The sequence below is a fragment of the Ambystoma mexicanum genome, chromosome 6p (assembly GCF_040938575.1).
Source record: "Ambystoma mexicanum isolate Mex_15411 chromosome 6p, UKY_AmexF1_1, whole genome shotgun sequence".
In the NCBI taxonomy this organism is placed as follows: domain Eukaryota; kingdom Metazoa; phylum Chordata; class Amphibia; order Caudata; family Ambystomatidae; genus Ambystoma; species Ambystoma mexicanum.
In genome coordinates, this window is record NC_090935.1 from 1,093,393,968 (window position 1) to 1,093,417,184 (window position 23,217).

The 23,217-nt window shown below is 46.9% G+C and overlaps 1 protein-coding gene across 2 annotated transcripts in view; it reads right to left on the minus strand.

Annotated features, from left to right (window-relative positions):
- ERCC6L2 (ERCC excision repair 6 like 2) overlaps positions 1-23,217 on the minus strand; it is a 1,852,128-nt gene that overhangs the window by 13,669 nt on the left and 1,815,242 nt on the right. For both annotated transcript variants that reach the window (XM_069625699.1, XM_069625698.1), the window contains one exon: positions 14,954-15,135. In XM_069625699.1, coding sequence (XP_069481800.1) covers positions 14,954-15,135 — 182 coding nt within the window. The remainder of the gene's footprint in view (positions 1-14,953; positions 15,136-23,217) is intronic.

The following is a 23,217-nucleotide window of genomic DNA, read 5'->3' on the forward strand; positions in this document are numbered from 1 at the left end:
ACCTGCAAAGGGTGCTCTGGGTCCAACCTTATGCCTAAATCTGCTTGTGTATCCCACGATAACAAGCTAGCGCCTTTGCTCGTAACCCTCACCACACCCATCGCCTTATGCCCCTTGAATCCAAATTGTGCCTCGAACTCCCTGACTATGTCAATTGGTACCTCGCCATATTCATGTGCTGCCATCATCGTCTCCTGCAAGTCACAACACTCAAACATGCTTTTCCACGTATTCACATTCATAAGGGTACAGTATGCTCAGCTGCCGATTAACAAATTCACACCCACACCATTTATCTCAATCATTGCATGTGGCTTGACTCTTTTGGTATGGCATTAACCACATTCACCACGCACACCTCATTGTCCGGGTCATACCACCAACTCAAAGAGGACGTATCATCCTGAACAGACTTCACGATCCCATACTTTGTCCATTGCTTGCAACACTGTGCCAAGTGTCCTTTTCTTCCACGCTTGCGACAGATCACGTGTTGCGCAAGCCACTACTCATCATTCGCAAAGTGTTCAGAACTATCACAACGAAAACATTGTCTTCCGCTCGGCCTCCCCTCAGTCCTCTGCCTCACTTCCAACTGCCTCCTCGGCTGTTGCTTGCTCTCTTTCTTCTGCTTCATGTCTTTATTCTCTGCACTCCGCTACGTCTGATTAGTGCCATCCACTGAGTCTGCCTTCAGTTTCCTCACAACAGGATGTTCAACTATCTTTGACACCTCAGTGCTCTCTCCAGCCCTATGTCGCCTTCCCTCCACGGCGCTTTCTGCACTTTGTGATTGCTACACTGAATCATCAGTTGGCTGTGTTCAAATACACACTTAATGGCTCCGCTTCGAGTGTCTTTCAAAGAGTTATGAGCAAGTTATTTCGTGGATTAAAGGGCATGCTCTGCTTCCAAGACGGCATTCTACTGTGAGGATAGGACTATAGAGAGCATGGTGTGAGGTTGAAGGGAGTATTAAGCAAGTTGTGTGACGCAGGGCTGATGATTTTGTCAGAGAAATGCAAATTCTGGATGAGCGAAGTGCAATTGTACATGAGCTGTCGGCTGAAGGCATGAAGCCAAAACTGGATGCAGTGGAAGCTATACTGAGGATGAAGGCCCCCGGGGCACATCTGAGTGATCTTCATATTTAGGTTTCAGAGAATACTATTGGAAGTTTGTGAAGAACTTGGAAAAAATAACTAGTTGAATGAGAGAGCTTGGAGAGAAAATGCTAGATTTGTGTTGGATGAAAGGTGTGAAAAAGAGTTCGAAGACAGAAGGAGGAGCTTAATGGAAGAGGCCTCGAGCAGAGTCAAAATGAAGCAGCGATGCACAACCTGGTGGAGGAAAGATTTCTGAAGATCAGCTGCGCTGGAAGATAGATATCATAAATGAGGACTCCGTGGGAGGATCATACTTCAGAAAGAAAATTACTGAGAGGTAAATTTGTTCTAATGTATTCCTTCCTCCCACAGATTCCTCATCTTTGATAGACTTCCATAGCAGTATGTAAATATCGAGGATGGAGGAGAGTGAGAAGACATCACCTACACCAGAAAATTCTGAAGGACAGCTTGGCCAAAGTGCACTGACAGGGAATCCAGGCAGTAATGTTTTGCACCCAAGTAGAGCAAAGCCCAAGTAGCTGCTTGACATATGTCCAAGGCGGGGAGCCCACCACTGCAGGGCAGAGGTGGCAGCCAGGCCTCTGGTTGACGGAGACCTGAGACCATCAGGCAAATTCTTTCCAGCCACGTCGTAGCATTCTGAAAGGCAGAGGATGATCCACCTTTACAGTCCGTTTAGTTACAGCCCTGCCAGAATGAGCCCCAGCACAACCCACCAACGAAGAGTTAGCCTCCCTGACATCCCTTGTCCAAGAGACATAGTAGCTGAGGAACTGCACCATATCCAGCTAATGGAATACCTCCTCCATCTTAGAAGGGTAAGGGGGAGGGTTCTGAGAGAGATGAAACTCTGACAAAAACTTAGGAAGGAAGGACTGTCAAAGTCACCTTCTACTTGGAAAACACCAAGTAGGGAGGTTTAACAGACAATCCCTTCAGCTCACTCATCCATCTCGTGGAAGTGATCACTACCAGCAAAATCACCTTAAGGGTGAGCAAACTTTGTGAACATGAATGCAGGGGCTCAAATGGAGTAAACTCTAAACTCAGGTTCCATACAGGGACAAAAGCTGGTGAGAGAGGAACTGGTTGCACAAACTCCACAAAGACAGCATAACAGCAGGGATAGTGACAAGAGAACTTTGCTAAGGGGTCCTCTTAGCGACCGTAATGGCCGCCAGGTACCCCACTTTGCAGTGCGAATCTGCATGCTTGACTGGACTGCAGAAAATCCAGAGTAGGTAGGATAGATAAAAGGGTCCAGGACCCCATCCCGACACCATGCTGAGAATGTATGCCATATGTGGGCACAAATGGATTTGGTCGCCTAGCAGTATGCTGCACGACAAATTTCACTCCTTATATCTTAACCTCAGCAGCCAAGCATGAAGATTCAGGCTACTGGTGCTCAAATGAAGGACCTGTCACCCCAAGTGGGAAAGCAGGGCAATTCTCACCAGGCGGGTGGCAGGGAGGGCAAATTGACATGTCCAGAGGGGGAGAGGGATCTCCTACGGTGCTTCTTCAATCTCTATTCCCTACTACGACAGTGTCAGGGACTTCACCCTGCCAAGAGGGGATGGGGACCCCTCTCAATCTGGCCAAGAGGCATACCAAGGGATTACTCAGTGATAAATCCTACCACAGAGGTGGGTTGTGGGATTATGGAGGGCCCACAGTCCCTCTCCCTTCCACCGATTCGTGCTCCTTACCTGTTGCACGCCATGTTTGCCAGCCTTCTTTCTCTTTTTCCACAGGCCTATGTGTAGCAGCAAAGCTAGCGGTGGAGACCTGAATTGGCAGCGCACCAGAGAAAGATGCTGCGGCAAGCCGAGTGGCAGAGGAACTCCTTGCACATCCCACCAGCAAAGCAGTCATTCAAATCAAGTGCGACACAAAACTCCAGAAATAACTGTTTTCAGTGGGCCATTTCCAAACACCAGTAGATGTGTGGATGAACAGGGGACAGGGCTTAAGGCATTATATATGCTCTGGTGATTGTAACCTGGCCCCTCGGGGGAAAGAAAGCCCGTTGTTTGACTGGGAACCAGCTGACAGGAGAAACCAATGGCAAGGACGGGGGTTGGGGGGACAGGCAGTGTAGGTTTTTCGGGTGAGGTCGAGGATAGACGTCACTCTGACGCTAGGCGGGCACGCGCTGCAACCTTGTTTTTACAGGCGTTTGGCCTTACTTCGGTATCAGGCTCATTTCGAGCGGTTCCACCGAACGAAGCAGACGCCTCTACCGGAGACGCAGATCAGGTACTGACATTGCCTCCCCTGCCCAACAGAGCAGCCTGCATTCCAGTTTTATTTCTTTATATGTTTTAAGCCTGATTGTTTCAGACTTACCTTTCTGTCTTCCAGAGTTACCAGCCAGCCTGTGACAGACCCCCTCCAGCACACAATTTGTGCATAGAGGTACCCATGGCCCCCCTCACCTGTTTCATTTGTTTTTCATATGCCACCTAGCACGTTCCCCCTAGTGACCAGGTCACCTCACCCCTCCACCCCTCTCTCCCTCTCCCTCCCCCTGATGAGGCATTAATAGACACCGGTGATCAGGCACCAGCAATATTCCTGTAATTCTCACCTCCAGTAAAGTGTGTCTTGATCCACACTGATCCTCTTTCTCTTGGGGTAAGGTTTCAGATCACATTTCTCTTCAAGGCCAGAACTCTCAAGCCCTTGTATTCTCATTCTTTCCCTTGTTTTCTCCCCCCCCCCTTTTTTCTGTATCCCTACAGGAGCAACTTGTCCCCGTTTCAGACACTCTGAAACTCTCGGATTCACCCCCCTTTTTTGAATCACGGTCCTGATGAAGATGGCCCTAATTATGAGTGCCATTGAAACCGGACGACCCCACAGGTCATGAGGGCTCTCATGACCTACACCAAATATATTTACGGAAAGGAATAAGATATTGCGAGAGAACAACTGTTCCTGCGCACACCCAGATGGAAAGAGTGTGCAATTTTTAGAAGAGCTTTCCCTCACCTTTTTGGCCCCTCGGCCATTTTTAATTTGTTCATTTCCAATCGTTGAACCTCAAATATTCCTGACTCCCTGTGACCCACGGGAACCATTAAAATAACAACACAGGAAAACAGAATATGAACAGTTGACCTTATCCAGGTCGGATTACCACCACACAGCTACATAATCTAATCTTCAGTTCTGGACACCTATGTACCAACCCTATTGGATTTGCCACTCTCTTGTCACCCCTTGCACTTAGTTCGAGGATATGAACCCCCAGCTTTTTGCTTCAGAAACTCTGAGTAATTAAATAAATGTTCCTACAAAACCGTTGCTTTTGTGCTGCCACGCATGTCAACAAAACAGTGCAGAACTGTTCATACAACCAGAAGCTACTTAGAAATCTTTGACCTTTTCTTTTGGAAGCCAACTGTGGCTCGGGCTATTATCTTGCCCAGATTGGACTACGGTAATTTACTTCTGATTGGTGCTCCTAAGAAAGATTTGCATGACCTGCAAGTCTTTCAAAATGATGCTGTGCGTCAAAAAGAAGTCCAGAAGAGAACACATTACCCAATGGGACAGGACCTCCACTGGCTCCTAATTACAGCCCGCCTACAGTTTAAGGCTGCAACTTTGATTCATAAAACATTACACGGCTCAGTAACAGGCTACATAAGAAACATGGTGTCTGCCTATGAGCCTTCGAGAAAGTTGCACTCTTCAACCCTGGCCCAAGTAGAAAGTCCCAAAATGAAGTTGGTCAACAGCAATGGAAGGTCTTTTCCCACTGTTTCCGCAAGGATATGGAACTCGTTGCCACTAGATCTCAGAAGGAATACAACATCTTCCGTCAACAATTAAAAAAACGCTGCTTTTCTGCTAAGGCTATTCTAACCGGCCTTCAGTCCGTTTTTATATACGTTGTCCTTTGTGTTTATGTTGGCACCCCGATGCTTACTGGCTTTCGGCACCATATACAACCAAATAAATTAAAAAATATATATATAAACCTGTGGAGGAATGATATGTTGAAAGTGTCTACTGCTGAAACAGCAGAATAGTATAGGGTCCTGAAGAAAGGTATTAAAGAACCTACTACGCATCTAGAAGCATGGAAGTCTTTTTTGCAGGTGATGTTCTGCCATTCTGATGATAGATACCCTTGAGGAATTGGCACTGCCTACAAACCATGTCTTCACCCAAAAAGCTAGTACAATTAAAAAACAAACTTTATATTGTGGAAGGTTTATTATGAAACCATAGCACAAAATAATAGTCATACAAAAATCACATATAAAATGTATAATACACTAAATAAAGCAGTTATTTAAAAACTTAAAATTGTGACAATTAGTGAACTTTACTACATAGATACTTCCAGTTTTCCATATAATTGTAATAGAAATCTAATCAAATATAAAACTAGGAACACTCGGCACCCCTTTCAACAGTCTAAAAGATGTTTTTTAACTAAATCCATATCAGAATGTATACATTTAGGAAAATAAAACTTCCTACCATTAAGTGTAGCATGACAATCAATAAACAAATGCTTTGTAGTCTCTGTTTCCGATTTCAATACAACATGTTCTCTCAGGTTTATTAATACCTAACCTTGGTCCCAGAAACTTCCAAGGTAGGAACATGATTAAACCTAAATCTTATGCATAGAGAATGATAATTACTTGAGGGAAAAAGAATAATATACTTAAATTCGCCTATTTTGGGAAAAGTATTCATCTTATCAGATGTTACACACCAATCCCTTTCATTTATTTTTTTGTAACTATTAAAGGGTTGCTAATTAACTCACTTGAGTCCAGTTCCATCTGTGCTTACTTGTTGTCTATGTTTTCTACTATATTCTCTAGGATGATAATCTTGATAATCCTAAAATCTTCAAATAACGATTTAGGTGTGGGATGCCCAATGTTTTTGTTATAGGAATACCTTTTTCCAAATCACTACTGTTTCTAAGAAGATTAAGCCCAATTCATGTTGAAGTGTACAATTTGGTAATCCAGGGGAAAACAATCAAACTTGCTTCCATATTTTGCCTCCCAGTCTATTAGGAATACTCCTCTGATTGTCCAATCTGAATTCCAGACTGTATGAAACATGTATGTCTTCATATTCTGAAAATTAATGGCTGGAATCAACTACAATCTCGAGTATCTATGATAAATTATTTTTAGATGTGCAATGAGAGTTTTGGCTTTGTTACTTATTATTTCATATGTTTTTTTAAACTGTATTTGATCACTCAAAACCATAATAGCTAAGACTTCTAATTTGTTCTATCTTTACAACAGTTAGCATCCACTTCATTAATTGTGGGCATCTTTAGTTTAGAGAGCACCATTATATTTGACTTTCAAGGTTTGACACTTAGATTATTGTGCCTGACATATTCAGATATCTTACCAGAATGTGTGATAAACAAGTTATAAGATTCATAATCTATTTACGGTTTAACATTTTACCAACTTTTAAACATACTGGTCATTGGACTCGGACTCCAGGGGAGGAAAGGCTTTATCGCCTACGTGGCATACAAATTGAAACCTCCAGACACATTCTTACACAATGTAATTGTAAAGTATCAGTTCTGGGCTGCAATTATTTCGGCTGAATCAGTTATTATAACAGGTGCTGTCTATTTTGTTTGGAAGAGAGCTGATGGCCGAATAATTTACCAGAACTTTAATTAAATCATATAACATGGATGAAATTTTGAATGTATTTTAACAATTTATAATCTTATGTGCATAACTTTCTGTACTATGCATTTAGATGTATTGTTTTATCCCCATTTTCGATTTAAGGAATATTTTAGATGCTCTTTTATTGTGATATTTATATTTATAGTCTCAGTTATCTTAATATTATCTTAAAATGAATTGTGAACCAATATTTAATCTATCTCAATGAAATATGATTTTCTAAATAACTAAATCATAAGAAATGCTATTTATTTTCCATTTAATGCATCAAATGGAACTGTAAGCCAATTTCTTGCAAGGAATTTATCTGCAAATAATTTCTTTTAATAGTGTGTAAAGGTTTGTATAAAGCATAAACACAAATAAATAAAAATAAAAAATAAACTATTCAGAAAAGGCTGTTAATTTTCACTCAAGTACAATAGGTGACAAATCAAAAAATACAAGATCTGCAAAAGCCAGCCAATTGATGGACAAATGGTCAGGTTTAACCAGAAAGGAATTCAATTTACCCCACAGATTCTCGATATCTGAAATATATAGATTGAAGAGCGTTGGGGCCAAAATATAACCCTAGCACAGCTCGACCAATGTACCTATAAGATTTGGAAGATGTCCATATATATGACCTGTATTTTAGAATTTCTGTGCATCAGCATTAGCAATTTGAATAGGCCTCCAAGAATATGGCAGTTTTCCAATTTCTTTCCACTGAAGTTTCCTGTTCACCCTATCAAAGACACAGCTGAGATCAATACTTGCCATACAAACAGTATTTCCTTGGCTAGTCTGGCAATATTCATATATCAAGGACAGTATGAAGCAATTGAAAGAAGTGCCCATCTGATTTCTAAAACCCACTTAAAATGCTGATAGTATTCCCTTCCCTATAATACAATGCTCTCATTAGAACGGATGCACATATCTTGCTTGTGCTGTCCAAGATCAATATTTGTCAGTAATTCAAAGGCTTTGTAAGTCCCCTTTTTAATATAGAAGATGACATAAGCCATCTTCCAAGAAGCTAGAATATCTGCTATATCATAAACACGATCCCAAGTAGATATGCCCATATTTCACCATTGTGTTTAATTGTAATGGGGCATATCTGGACCTAGTGCCCTTGAATTTTTATATTTTCTAAAATTAAACTAAGTAAGTCTTCTTGTGCGAAGTCTACTTCCCAATTACTCAGTGAGCCCCATACCCCATACCACAGGAGTGGACGATGCTTCTTAACTGGAGAATAGATCTGTTTGAAATAAGCGATCAAGGTTGCGCCATCAATAATATTGCTAGTATCGGGCATATGATTTTATTTAATATATCCCTTTAATCTGGAAGTGTTTTTCCTTGCCAGGCAAACCAAATATTGCAACCATGCAGTCTGCCCAGAGGCAGGGCCATTTACTTTGTTGAACCTACTTCTGTCTCCAAAATGGTCGGTCCAGCTCTATGAGAGCTCCCCGCTGTCGCCACGCATCCGCCAGAAATGCACTGGTGAAAGACGATTTGCAACACATCCTATCGGCGTCCCTGATGGCAGAAGCTACCCTGCTCAAGTTGAGCTAGCCCCGGTCCCGCTGCGATCCCTAGGGGCCGAGGCAAAGCCGTGAGGTCTGCAGTGCCGGTGGAGGGTGGGAGCCTGCACCCAAAATGGCAGGTGACATGATCTAACGGACCCCCGAGCTGGAGCGGAGCCTTGGAGCTGGGATCTTTATCCATCGAACCTCGGGGGTCCCGAGCAGTCCATCAGCTCCGGGGCGGGGACGCAGACCGCACCTCAGTCGGAGAGTGCGGTCCCCAGAACAATGGCCAGCTCCACACTGCCCGCCAAGAAGGAGTCGGAAGACCGCCAAGCAGGGAGCTGCCTTTGGGGCGATTGTGTCGGCGCCCGGCAGTCTGGTGGCCTGGCGGGCGGTGGTCTGCCTTTGAGGGCCAGGTGCGGGGGGCCCCCATCTGATGGTGCCCTGTGGTGCGTGGAGCCGAGGAGCTCTCAGGAGCAGCGGACCACCTCGCTCAGCCCACCACGCGGGAGCCGGGTGGGGAGCGGTCCTCGGGGTGACGGGATCGGCATCCGGCAGCTCTCCGTCAAGTGAAGAGGAGACAGGCACGAAGCGGCGGGTGGCTCTGCGGGCGCCGTCGGGCGGGGGGGAGAGGCATGGAGTCAGGTGGCTCTGGCCCGCAACAGGGCCCTGGGAGAGCCCTAACCGACAAAACAGAGCGGTGGGGGCTCTTGCTGCCATCCCCCACCCCACGCCTCCTGGCTTGGCTGCTCTCCCAACCAACGCTAATCCGAAGCTGCCGGGGGAGTCCCAGAACTGCGGCGGCTGCGGCTCCGCTCCAAACCAGCAGATGGTCCGGAGGAGGCCTCTCAGCCTGACACTCCAGCAGAGGCAAGGTAGGGCGGCACCTGCCGCACCACCCACAAACCCGGCGGGATCCCAGCCGGCCCGGGAAGGGCCAAGGACAGCTTCGCTTGGGGGGTGCGGACGCGATCCTGCCTTCCCGCTAGATCCCAATCACAAGCCCATCAGCGTCACCACCGGCCCAGGAGGGGCCACGGTTGGACTCGCTTGGAGGGGCGGACGCGGTTCCCCCCTCCCTCCAGATCCACGAAAACACCAAGGGAGACCATCAGGCCCTGAACCCTCGGGGGGGGGGCCTGGACAAACTGCCCCGGGCCGGCACGAGGGGAGCGGTGGCAGGGTGCCCTGTCCCCGCCTGCACAAGCGCAACAAATATAACTCGGAGGGGGCCCGGCTGGGGGCCATCTACATCCCGGTCACGAGGCACCTCCGATCCCACCAACAGCCCCCTGGGGGCATCAAATCATCACCAGGACTCAGCGGGTCCCCCGTGACGGCCGCAGGGGGAGATCGGTGTGGGGGAGGGGCAGCCCCGAACTCTAGTGGCCCCCCCGGCCTTGGTGGGGAGATTTGGGATCCCCGGGGACCTCACAGCACAACGCACTATGCCCAGGCGGGGCGTAGCAGGGCTAGCCGCTCCACAGACCGCTTCACAGACTCCAACTAACACAGCGGCCACTGGGGCGCAATAAGGAGGGGCTCAGCAGAGGCTCCAACCAGCATACAGCAACCATCAGGGCCCCAGGGAGCGACCACCCGGGGCTTAACACAATACATCAGCCTTGAGGAATGAGCCCTCCAGGCCTCAGTAAGCCAGGCAAACGAGAGAGGGTCTGCACCACCCGCAACCCAAAGTGCCAACCGCGCCAACAAACAGCGAGCTTTCACGGGGAGAGACTACCATGACCCATGCGGGACCCCACCAAACCAAGAGAAATCCTCCCTCAAGACATCACAAGTGCAGTCTTCCCCCCAAATATGACAAAAGCGCTAAAAGCCACGAAACAGACATACATCTCTACCCTACTGGCAGTCCCGAGCGCAGACAAGCCCAAAAGGGGAAATCATGAGGGAGGCCAGGGACTCCCACCGCGTCCTCTTCAGAGACGCTTCTATCTCCCTCTATCAGGACCTAGCAGCCATAACACTAGCAAAAAGAAAGGCCCTACGGCCCATCACGGACTGGCTCAGGGAAAAGAAAACCCCTTACCACTGGGCGTTCCCCATGGCCCTAGCGTTCTCTTGGAATGGAAAACCCTGCCTGATCCGCACCCTGCAGGAGGGAGAGAGGCTTCTAAATCCGGACCCAGAAGACGACATCCAGGCCCAGGATACATCAGCCCGAACACCCCGAACGAGGAATGCTGACCCCGCCTGGACCAAAGTTGGAAGACGCCGAAAACTCTGGGGACCACCAAGCAAGAACAAGCCAAATGGCTAGGACTGGGCGCACCTTCCAACACAGAGTTAAGAAAATGGATGCCGAACAGAAGCCCAGGAAAAGGGGACAAAACGATTTTGGAACACCAGAGACTCATCATTTCACCAAATAACAGTTGAGGCACCGTTGCCTCCAAGCTGCAAGGATGCGTTGGCCCAGCCGGATGCCCCGTTGGCAGATAGCTGACTTTCAAGGCCTTAAAGACTTGGATTGTTGGAGGGTTGGGGGGGGGCTCAGAACCGGGGAACATCAGCCAAATGCCCAGCACTACACAGAGGAACCAACGCACCAGAGGTATCACAACAAGAACAGCCCAAAGGACACAGAAGCAATATCATCCCAAAAGATGGAGACCACTAAGGAACTAACCATGATAATGTGGAATGTTCCGGGGCTGAACTCACCTAGAAAACAGAAGTCAGTGGAACAGAGACTGAGCCATCTAGAAGCAGACATTGTGTGCCTCCAAGAAACACACCACCTGCAACCGGACGAAAAGAGTAAACTTCTGCCAATACCCCACAAAATTTTTCGCCTCTTCGGGCCAAAAGAAAAGGGGGAGTAGCTATTCTTCTCAGCCGGGCGGTGCAGCCCACCCAAATTTCGATTAAACGTGACCCAGCAGGGATATACATACTGCTCAAGGGACTCTTGATAGACCTACCGATCACCATAGCAGCAATATACGCTCCGAATTCCGGGCAGGTCCGCTTCCTCAGCAGTTTTTTCCCCACAATCAACTCCTTCATGGAAGGGCGCCTCCTAATTGGAGGAGACTTCAATCTCACCCCAGACCCCAACACAGGAAATGCACCTGGCGGACCATACGGCCCGAGCATTAGCCTACACAAAACAATTCTACTATATAAACAGCAATAAGGCCAATCGCCTGCTGGTCCAGAAACTGAAGAAACTGCACTCCCGAAACAAGATACTAACGCTTCAGGACCAAGGAGGGAGACTTTGCTGCACAGAAGCGGAGAAGATGGAGAGACTCACTAAACACCACATGGGAATTATGTCGGGCCCAGCCACAAACAAGGAAGCACAAGCCCAATACCTGCAGTCAGTCCGGCGAGACCACCCACCCTCACAGCTCAACTCCTTGGAACTACCAATCTCGGCTGAAGAAGGAGCGGAAACAATACGGTTTTTGAAAAAACAGCCCCAGGCCCTGACGGCCTACCCGCCCAATTCTTATAAAAAAGTTCTCCCATATCCTGGCCCCTCGCCTTGCCTCGTTATACAACTCTTTTCTGGACTCAGGCTCCGTCACACCCTCCATGGAGGAGTCCCTAACCGTGCTGCTACTAAAACCAGGAAGAAACCTGGAGCTCTGCTCCTCATACAGACCTATCACATTACTGAATAACGACGCAAAAATCTTCTCTAAAATCCTGGCAAGCAGACTAGCAAAACCCCTTCCAGTCCTGATCCACCCAGACCAGACGGGATTCATCCCAGGGCGAAGCACCTTTGATAACACTAGGCGCACCCTAAATATCATCGAATCTGCAGGCAGAATGGGCGAGCAAATGGCAGTCCTGTCGCTAGAAGCAAACAAAGCATTTGACATGCTAGACTGGGGATACATAGAGGAGGCCCTAAAGCACTTTGACATCGGCCCAAAGTTCCGGAAATGGACCCTGGCCAACTATCAGCATCCAACCACAGCGCTAAGGGTAAACGGCAATAAATCTCCCAGAATCCATATCACCAGAGGCACGAGGCAGGGCTGCCCGCTATCCCCGCTCATCTTTGCACTATCCATGGAACCGTTTGCCAGCAGAGTGCGCTAAAATCCCTCAATAAGCGGGCTATCGGTCAGAGGAGAAGCATACAAAATAGCGCTATACGCAGACGATGTCTTACTATCCCTGACCAAGCCGAAATTATCCCTGGAAGTGCTCTGGAATGAACTGGCCAACTTCGGAACCGTGTCAGGGTTCTCAATTAATCTTGGAAAATCCACGGCCCTGGGAATCAACATCCCGGGAGACACAATAAAATCACTAGCCACCAATCACCCCATTCAGTGGACCAATTCACACTTCACCTATCTGGGGTAAAGATTCCACAGAACATAGAAGAAGCGTACAAGCTGAACTTCCCCCCCGCTGTTCAAGGAGCTCCAGGCGGACCTAGTAAGATGGCAAAAACAAGAAGTGTCATGGCTGGGAAGAATAACAGCAGTACAAATGAATCTGGTACCAAGGTTGCTTTATCATTGCCAGGCCCTCCCAATCTCCATCCCTAGGAAGGACCTGCTGAAGCTCCAAACAAAGATCATGAAATTTATCTGGGAAGGTAAGAAGCCGCGAATAGCGAGAAGAGTGGTGACAAGGAGTAAGGGATTGGGAGGCCTGGGAGCCCCAGAAATAGAGAGATACTGCCTGGCTGCCCAGCTCTCACCAGCGTTCACCTGGAATCTAACCACCAACAAACCCTGCTGGATGAAACTAGAGGAGGACTGGTGCCGAAGCCCCCTGGAATCGCTCCCACACATCATCAGACCCATTGACCCCCCCCCCCAAGGAGGGGCCTCTAACCGCAACCAAGAATACAGTTGAGAGCTGGAGGAAGGCAGCCAGGCTGTGGAACCGCGGAAGCACAATAGGACCCCTGTCCCCGATCTGGGACCACCCGGACTTCACCCCCGGAATAACACCCAATGACTTTAATCACTGGAAAACGGGAGGGCTAAAGCACGTGGGAGACTTTTACGAGGAGGGCGCCCCACTAACTTTTGAAGAATGCAAGGTGAAATTCGGGGTGCCGGAAACACAAAGATTCCGCTACACTCAGATTCGACACTGGCTCTCGCACGAGCCAATGAAAACTCATGGCTGCAGAGAGCTAACAGCGCTGGAACAAACACTCACACCAACACCCCCCAGAGGGAAAACATCGGCCTTATACGGACTATTAGATAGAACTGATCCCGACAAAAAGGAGGCATACATGGTAAAGTGGGAAAGGGACATCGGCAGGACAATTGATAGGGAAGAATAGGGGCACATCTGGACCAGAACGCAGAAGATCTCGAAGTGTGTCACCAATAAGGAAGGGGCGATCAAAACGTGCTACAGATGGTATTTAACCCCAGAAACTCTGAACAAGAGCAATCCAGCTATCTCCCCACTATGCTGGAGAGGATGCACAGACACAGGCACGCTATTTCACTTGCTCTGGTCATGCCCAAGTTCCGTTAAATACTGGAAGGAAATCCTGGACCTAATTAAGCAGATGACAGGGCTAACGATTCCATGGGACCCAGGAATAGTCCTACTGGGCAGCACAGGCGAGGGCCAATTTCCACTTACCGGCAATTTAGCAAGCCTGTGCACACAACTTCTCACGGTGGCAAACATAGCGATAGCAAGACTATGGAAACACCCGGAGGGCCCCGCCGTGAGCTTGTGGTGGGCCAAATGTTGGGACATTGCAGCCGCGGAAAAAATAACCGCCATCTGCCTCGGGAACAGAAACAAGTTTTTTAACACCTGGTCCCCCTTCCTAGACTATGCAGATCAATTCCCAAGCATGGCAAGAAAACTGCCACCCCTTCACTGGATGGACAAATACGACTAAAATAACACATAGACAAGTCCCGTGGCCCGCATCGAAGTAGCCACCCCAAACATCACTAACCCGGGATCAAGAGCACCAGAGGGCAAGACGAACTCATAGAAACACCCAGCTTCAGTCAAGTTCCAACCAATACCTCCAACAATTCCCCCCAAGGACTACAGCACCCCCCGATGGACTGTCCCCCAATGTCACCCCCTTGCCCCCCTACTCCCACCTAATCATGTTCTGTTTTTGTTTATGTTTTGGTTTAACATGCTCATTTCAAATGAACTATGCAATAAGTGAATTAATGCACTTGAGACAGTATGTTTATTGACAAAATCAAATAAAAAGTATGTTGAAAAAAAAAAAATACTACTTCTCAAAATGTAAGAATGCCATTATAGCAGGGAATCCCAAAATGTGGAGGGCTGCACTTGATTTGGCAAAAAGAACCCACAATCAAATACTGGAAAAAATGCATCCAAGATATTATTAAAAGAGAGTAGCGCAAAATATAACTAGCAAACCTTGCCAGATAGGTAGTGCTTTACGAAACAAAAGCATGTAAACCATCAACAGGATAACCACATGGTCGATAGCGCAAGTGGAGAATTAGCTTCTTAGTTTTAGGTTTAAAGAGAACAAGTGAATTGTTAATTTCCGAGGACTGAAAGGTGATCACAGTGAATTACAGAGAATGCTATTCACCCCTCCCCCTGCATTCAGAGATCTAACCTGCGAATTCCTCTAGGTGTCTCCCCAATCAGGAAGGTGGTGGGACCTGCTTGGTGTACTCGCTTATTCCTCTGAATCACAGGATGAGTAACATAAAGAGTGCTGTCCTGGAATTGATCATTCAGCTCCTTGCCTTGGGTTACTTTTCCGGACTGGTCTTCATCAGAGAGTTCCTCAGACCTCTAAACATTAAAAAGTGAAATTTAGGTAAGAGTATGACATATCTGCACAATAATAATTCATCAAACAATTAGTTGTGTATTTTGTAACATAACATGCACAATGGGTATAGGAAAGAGTAAACATGGTTACATTGTGTGCATCTTTCTATAACTTTAGTGTTTTTTGTGTGTGCAAGCGCACAGGTGTGAATAGGTTTCAGTTTTTTGACACAGACTGCATTATAGAGAAAAAAGTTCATTAAGCATCTTTGAGTGTCAATAGATGCTACAAAAGATATAGTACAATGTGCAGCCTACATGAAGAGTAAGGTATTTATCTGTGGCCATTCTTTCAGACTCCCTGCAGATCAGAAGACATTGTGAGCCTGCTGACAATTCTGTTGAAGGCCTTGTTGTGTTATGTTCAGTTACTTGGATTTATACTGTGCACTGCTGCCATTAGCATGGTCTCCAGGTGCTCTTTTGGATCTGAAAGAGGTGGGTGGGTTAGGTTAGTGGGAAGATAATTTAAGGGCGCAGAAGTAAGAGATCAACAAAGAGGTGGTATGGCGATTGTATCCAAAAGAAAAGGGAAAACTCTACCGATCCTCAATGCCAAGAGGGGTTTCCCCTGCCTCAAATAATAAACTAAGGACCCTGCCAGAATGTCCAGAATAATACGTGTCCACCATCATGTCAACTCCCAATTCTTTCCCTAAGACTTGAAAACAACTAAGGATGAAGTCTCGGCTGGGTCCAGAAGAATGACCCACTTCTTCTGGACAGAGGGATTTAAAGTTTCTTTGAAACGGGCCAGGCTGAGTATTTCACTGTCACCGGGTTTCTCTGTTTCACAATGTCCAACAATGCCAGAGGGGAGATTCCCTCCCTGCTGGTTTCTTCCAAGTGTTCCACAACACCAGAGGGGATGACTCCCTCCCCCTGCCTTTTCCTAAATGTTCCACAACACCAGAGGGGATGACTCCCTCCCCCTAGTTTCTTCAAAATGTTCCAAAACACCCTACCAGGCAGTATAAGTATAAGATCACAGGAATGCACAGGTTTGTTCTTGTGGGTGCAGGTCCCAGACTCGCACTTTATGTCCTTCATGCACAGTGCGCCTGGTGGACTCTCCTGCCAGGTACTGTGACTATGAGGAGCAACAAGGATGCTTCTCTGCTTTGTAAAGGTTCTCTGGGTAATATCAGGGTCCCGAACACTTGCTTCTGGGCTACTCTCTTTCTTCCTGCCTCTCCACCACTTGCTTTGGGCCCCAGCGCCTCCCCTTCCACCGGCGTATCTTTTCTCGCAGCCCGCATTAGTCCTCTGGTTTTCGGGACGCCTGCAATCTGCTGTGGGGTGTCACTGCCTTTCAGTGTCTTCTTTTTGTCTGATGCGGCTCCACAATGCAAAGTCTTCTCGCCTGGCGTGGCTCCGACTTACCATGCTCGCCAGAGGGACGGCCAGGATCGTCTCCCGCTTGGCTTCCCGAGCGGTCCGTCCACACTGGCGCTGCTTCACACCAGCTTACTCCTGTCTCAGCGTCCTGGTCTGCCTTCTACCTCCTACTTTGTTGGCCTTTGAATGCTCCTCCAGGGAAGGCTTGACGAACTTGTGAATACCTACTCAGTCTTTGTACTAGTATAAAGTCCATAATGACTAATCTGCTCATGTTGGTTCCATGGGGTGCTCTTCAGCACTCAGTGCCTCTTCTTTGTCCAAGTATCATTATTTTTGTTCTCTACTTGGTCACAAATGCTCTTCCTCCCAGTTTTGCAATGGATCTCACATGGGTAGTCCCTCGTGTAATAGTTAAAACACGAAGATTGAAAGACAGCCCCTTACAAAGTGAAATCAAAACCAACAGCACAGGAGAAAAACAAGGGTAACTGTACAGTTATTTAGATTAATTCACTTAATCATGTTTAAAGAGCATTATTTGATCATAAAAAAAACTACCTACTAACTAAGCACAACAATGTTAATTGGGAACCTGAATATATGCTAGTCTCCCCAGATGTAGTCTCCTTGTATACCTCTATACATCATGCAGCTGGAATAGAAGCATGTAAATTCTTCTTAGATAGTACGTCCATCAGCTACCGCCAGCATAATGACATGCTTTTGCTCATGCTACAGTTTTGTCTTGAACATAATTTTTTCCTGCAGGACATCCAGATTTACAAGCAAACACAGGGAACGACGATGGGGTCCTGTATGGCCCCCACTTACACCAATTTATATATGGGGTGGTGGGAGACTCTGAGGGCTTGGACGGAAGAATTGGAGCACCTGACCAAACACATCATTGTCTGGTATCATTTTATTGACGATCTATTTCTTATTTGGGATAGTTCAGAAGCAGAACTAGAACAATATGTTAACATCCTTAATGACAATGTATTAGATTTGAGACTAACTACTGTATGTAATAAGAGGAAATTTGTTTTTCTGGATGTAGAATTCCAGATACTTAACAACAATCTCACATCCAAACTGTATAGGAAAACTACCAGCTCCAATTCGACCCTCCATGCTGTTAGGCAGAATCCTGTGGAGTGCCCTTAGGGACCACTACACACAATTAAGACCACAGGTGGCAATGCAAGTTTTACCTTTGGTATAAGCCTGTACCGTTATGCAGAGTGGTAGCAGTGGCGGAGGAAGAGTGTATGAGCAGTAGCAGAGATTACACAAAGAGACCACAATTACTGTGACTCAAGCAAACACTGACTCAAGGTTTCAGGTAGAAAAATATAAGTACATTTATTTTTAAACCATTCGTTATAAACACAACATTTCTATTAAACTTAAACAAAAACCACACGTTAAATATAATACAACTAACCAATTCACTTTGTACAGTATGTCTCAAGGTAAGTACCCTGTGTTTGAATGAACTGGTGTTACGAACAAAACACGTTACCGCAAATACGATTGTGATCACTTTTTGACAGTTCGGTCTACTAAATAAACGCATATCCGTGACATGAAATGAAAAACACACTTAGCACCTGAGATATCCAGAGGGAGTTGGAAGCAAAAATCACAGGCAATATTTTGGTTAGGCAGACAGAATCGAGAAACACTCGGCGAGAGGAGTTCAAAAGTCAAAGGGCCAGAGCCAGGGTCAAGTGACAACGGGGGCCTGTTGCCGAAGATCACACAGTCAGACAGTTCACGATTCAACGTAGCCAAAAGTACTTCGATATTGTCAATGTTCAGAAGCAAAAGTTATAAGAAGGAAGGAAGACAAGGGCAATCCTTGGAGATGAAGAAAAGGGGTTCACCCAGTTTCCTCAAGCAGAACACAGTACCTTATTCCAATGGTGCAGCTGGTGCCCTGGCAGTTGTTCCTGTTGGTTTCCCGCAGACCCACGGTTCCTGGAGCTTTGTTGTGAAGGAGGACGTCTGAAGGGGGTCTGCACCACACAGGGATGAAGCCGGCAGCAGCGACAACGGATAAAAGGTGCTCTACTTAAAAACAGGAGAGGCTTTTCAAATGGCTATCCGGACCACTACAGCAGTGTGCAGCGATTTCGACCAAGGAAGAGGATCCTCTGGCTGTGGAAGATTAGCTGGTTATCCCCACCAGGCTCAAGGGAAGAAGACTCCGGACTGGATCTTCTCTTAGTCGTTGAAGGGTAGCTAGCTCAGGACTGCAGCAGGGCTTCACAGGGACGGGGTAGTTGCAGCAGCCGTCGTTCTCTCTGCTTTTCTTCGGTTCCTTGTAGTTCCAGTGGCGACTCTCTGACTTCTAGCCCAAGAGACCTGCCTTTTATGCGCAAAACCCCCATTCACACAGCCTAGCTGTCAATCACCCAGCAGGGAGGTTGTCCAGCCTGGACAACCACCTCAGCCAATCATGGCAAAGTGCGACTTGGATTTCCTAGGATACCCTGTGCAGGGGGTGACTACACCCCTCCCTCACATTCAGCCTACCTAGACACCCAGGCGCCTGGTGGAGGGCTTCTGAGCAGAAGCTCGCCAAAAGACGGTGAACAAAGAAGGCAAACCTAGTATGCCACACAAAGTAAAACACAAGAAGGATTTTAACAGAAAGAAACAGTGAATAAACCCGACCGGAGCCAAAAGAAAGACGATTTGGTCAAGCTGGTTTATGTTCGAGGCTAATATAATAGCCAAGAACAATACCACATTTATTTAATATAATCGCGGTAGAAAGGGTAGATACCACTGCCACCAACCAAGTCTAAATGTTAAAAGAGCGAAACAATGCTCTAGGAGGTACAGATAAAAGGGATACGAATTAACCCTTTCCAGTACTCCATGGAAGATGGGGTGTACTGGATCTGTGATCGATTGACTAAGTAAAGTTAATGGCAACTTTACCCTTTTCTGGGGGGCTGTAGTCAGCCTCAGAAATGGAGTCGGGGGAAGTCTCAAAGACAACCCTGTGCCACGGCACCGAAGGTGCTGTGTGACACACAAAAAGAAGGGGGCTACTGAAGTGGTGTACTTCAGAGTCCACAAGGATTTAGGGAGGTTGTCCACAGGACGAGATTCCTTATCCCCATGAGGGGAGTTTCTCCACATGAGGTCCCTATGAGGTCCTACTGCTTTTTACCACCCCTAAGGAGACTATTGGGTAGCTGCCTCCCCTCCCTTGCCTCATTGGGAAGGGCTCCGCTCTGGGTATAAGGGACGAGATTCCGTCAATCGTCACAGCGGGCTAAAAGATTTCAAATTCAAAAAAAGAACAGAGGACAACTGCGGCATCCCCACTGCCAGCGTGTAGCTAGGAGTACTCTAGTCACTATGGCGACTACCATTAAGTTGTATGCCCTGTCCTCTTTCCTCCATACTTTATATTGCTGGTAGACATTGTTCATGTTGTGTGCAGAAGATGCTGGGGTACAGACAGAGATCAAGTCCTCAAGTTCCAAACTGCTAAAGAGATGGGGGAAGGAGAGTGGCTGGAGATTAGGTCCCCCAGTGATAAAATGTTCCCCGGTGCCCCTTGGAGGAAGCACTGATGGGACTCTGATGACATCTGTAAATAATTAGGGGACCAGATCCCATTGAGCCACGAAGGAGTTATCACTATGAGAGAAGTAACATTTTGCATGTGTTAAAGCTTGTGCACCACTTTGTTTAGAAGAGGAAAGGGAAGAAATGTATACATGAATTTCCCATACCAAGGGAGACGAAAAGCAATTCCCAGAAGTTCTGTGAATAGGCTCCACCAAGAAGCATAGAGGAGACACAAGTAGTTGACTGTTGTGGCAAACACACCAGCAGTGGAAAATACTGCCTCTCGAACGTTTACTGGAGAAATAGTAGAGCTCCCACGCATGAGTGACATGGTCCATCCTAGAGAGGTGGTCTGTCTGATGTGAGAAACCTGAAGGTGTCTCACCCGCAAGTCCCCAGGGGTCTGTCATCCAGGTGGCCAGGTTACGGCCATCGCTATTGGATCCAGTTCCTGCGGGTAGACCAGTGGGGGAGGATTACCTTTATGGGAGGGTCTTCGGGGAGTCGAAGTGGGACACCGAAGTGGGAGACATGGTACCCACTTCCTTATGACACCTTTTACCCATCCTACCCAGTAGGATATTTAGAAGCTCTACCCCCCTCCTTTTCCTACATGAACACTTTCTCACACCGCGAAAGACAACGGACTAACACCAGAGCCGTTTACCTGACATGTCCCAACACAAGGGTCAGGCAGAGTCAGACAATTGACGATAACTACACACACCCGACGGCCCTTTCCCTTCCCCACAAGGATAAAAGGAGAGAGCACACTTTGAGCAAGGCCGAATGCATGATGAAGCAGCTATTCCGGGACGGCACTTCAAACGGAGGAGAAAGGCGGTGGAAACCGAAAGGATGACAAGGAAGGGATTGCCCTTGGCCCTTTCAATCCAGATCTGCAAAGCCTTCGATGAAAGAATTGTAAGACCAGGAATCGCAGCTGGCGAATGGTATGGCAGATGTCAACGGTACACAGGGCCCTCCTGCACTGATAGCCAGGGCAGGGAAAAGAGCTTGCACCGTGGTACTGTCCTTGACTCCAGCTGAAGAAAAGTCAACGAGTTAAGCACAGCCGGTGAGTCGGAGGAAACTGATAGTGGAAAGGACTGTGTTAAGCTCAAGGTGTCATTGGCAACAATTGTGTAAAGAAAAGAAGATAATAGACATGGGCCCTCATTACAAGTTTACCAGCACCGTTGTTTCCGGACTGGCAAAGTACGAGTCTGCGGAGTGTTCCGGCACCCGCCCGCAGACTTTCACTGAAACACCAGCATTGTCATTGGGACGCTAAGGGACTCTATGGGAGTGGGGAACAACATAGTTACCGGTGCCTGACTTACAGGCAGCCGGGGTTGTAATACCCTGGTGTTAGCGGCAAGCCAGGTACTGTTAACTGTGTACGGGTCTGGCGGCAGCCTTCCGGATTTACGGGCACGGCTACTGTCGGAATCGTAATGAGGGCCATGGTCTTTTTGTGGACAAACGAGGCATCAGGGTCAGAGTGGTCCGGCATCACGTGGGCGCTCATTCGAAAGACTCCAACGAATGCCATGTTCCTGAACAAGGAGTATATGGTGAATGGAGAAAACTACAAGAACCATGAGGCCCTAGGTGAGGCCGGCGTGAAATGTCATACAAGGGTCAAGCCAAACTCCTTGTGCAGTCGAAAGTCTTTGACAGGATGTGAATGGAAAAGTTAAGTGAACTGCATTGTGGTGACAAACGTGAACCCATAGTAACAGAAAAAGTGGGTGGAAACCACACAATTAGCCAGTCGCTCTCACGCTGCTCTCCTATTCGGAGCTGCTAATAGGTTGAAAGTATATTTTTGCTGAATAATCACACTTAAAGCAATTGTGTGGGTAATGCCTTCTGCGAATAAATCATTAAATGCATTCCAAGGTCATCTTGCATTAAAAGAGAGGTTTTAATAACAGAACAGGCGAGGCCAACTGTAACCTCATATGTAAGAGCTCATTAGCCAATGCATTTCGGAGTGAAATTCCTTCGTCAGGGTGGAGTCCTGGTAGATACAAACACAAATTCAGCAACACACGTACACAAAAAGATGTAATTAATCATTCAGAAAAACCATTGAGAATATCCAGAAAGTAAATCAATACATATCAAATTGAGTGAGGATATATAAACATAAAAGAGGAAAAAAGGAAAAGAGGAAAAATGATAACACACAATGTGACTTATCAAGTGCGTTTCAAAATAATGAGTAAAAAATGATCTAGAAATACCTTAGTGTGATGACCTAAGGGTCATAATCGGCTAAATCTGCAAATTCAAAGTGCAAAATCCATGCTAATGCATGTAAAAATATGTACAGAATGATCGCGACAAGCAAATGTTCAGAATCTGTGAATAAATATCAGGCGAGCGATTTAGAAAATTTCCCTCAATCAGTTGGTATACATGTATGTGAAACGCGCTGTGCCGTGTAGAGGCTGAGCGTTACCTGTTGCGAGTCACGGTGATACCGTGGCAGTGGTGGCACGCACCTTCTTTAGTATACAAATGTTACCAAGGAAACCGTAAGAAGCTGCAACGCAGCAGACACAGGGGTGTGGCCCCGCCTCAGACAACTAGCGTCCTGGTCCTTCTGTGGGGACAGAAAGGCCACGACGCGCATGCTCCTTGTGACGTCAAATGTGGAAACCTTTGGGTGGAAGGCATGATTACAGTAGGAACTCAGGCCTCTATTCCCAATTACATGTCAGATGTAAGTGCGCATCGGCGCAAACTGAGGACAAAAGGCAACTGTGTAAAAAAAGTCTATGTAAAAAAAAGTATGAAACACCCAGCTAGCGAGATGATGAAATATGCGTGTATTTAAAATGAAGCTGGAGTACAAAAAAGGTAATGGGGGGGAACGATCTGAAAGAATAATAAACACAGATAAAACGAAAGCTGTGTAATGCAATGTCTGCATAAATGGTATGCGAGGCCACAAGGAATAGGTGGCGTTGGCAACATGGAAACATGTAGTCCATAAGTATGTGGTGCAAATGAGAGGAGTGCCTGAGGTAGCCAGGCCAAAGGGCATGGAGAAGGCATTAGATGCCTGTGGAGTCCACATATATGTATCACTGGGAT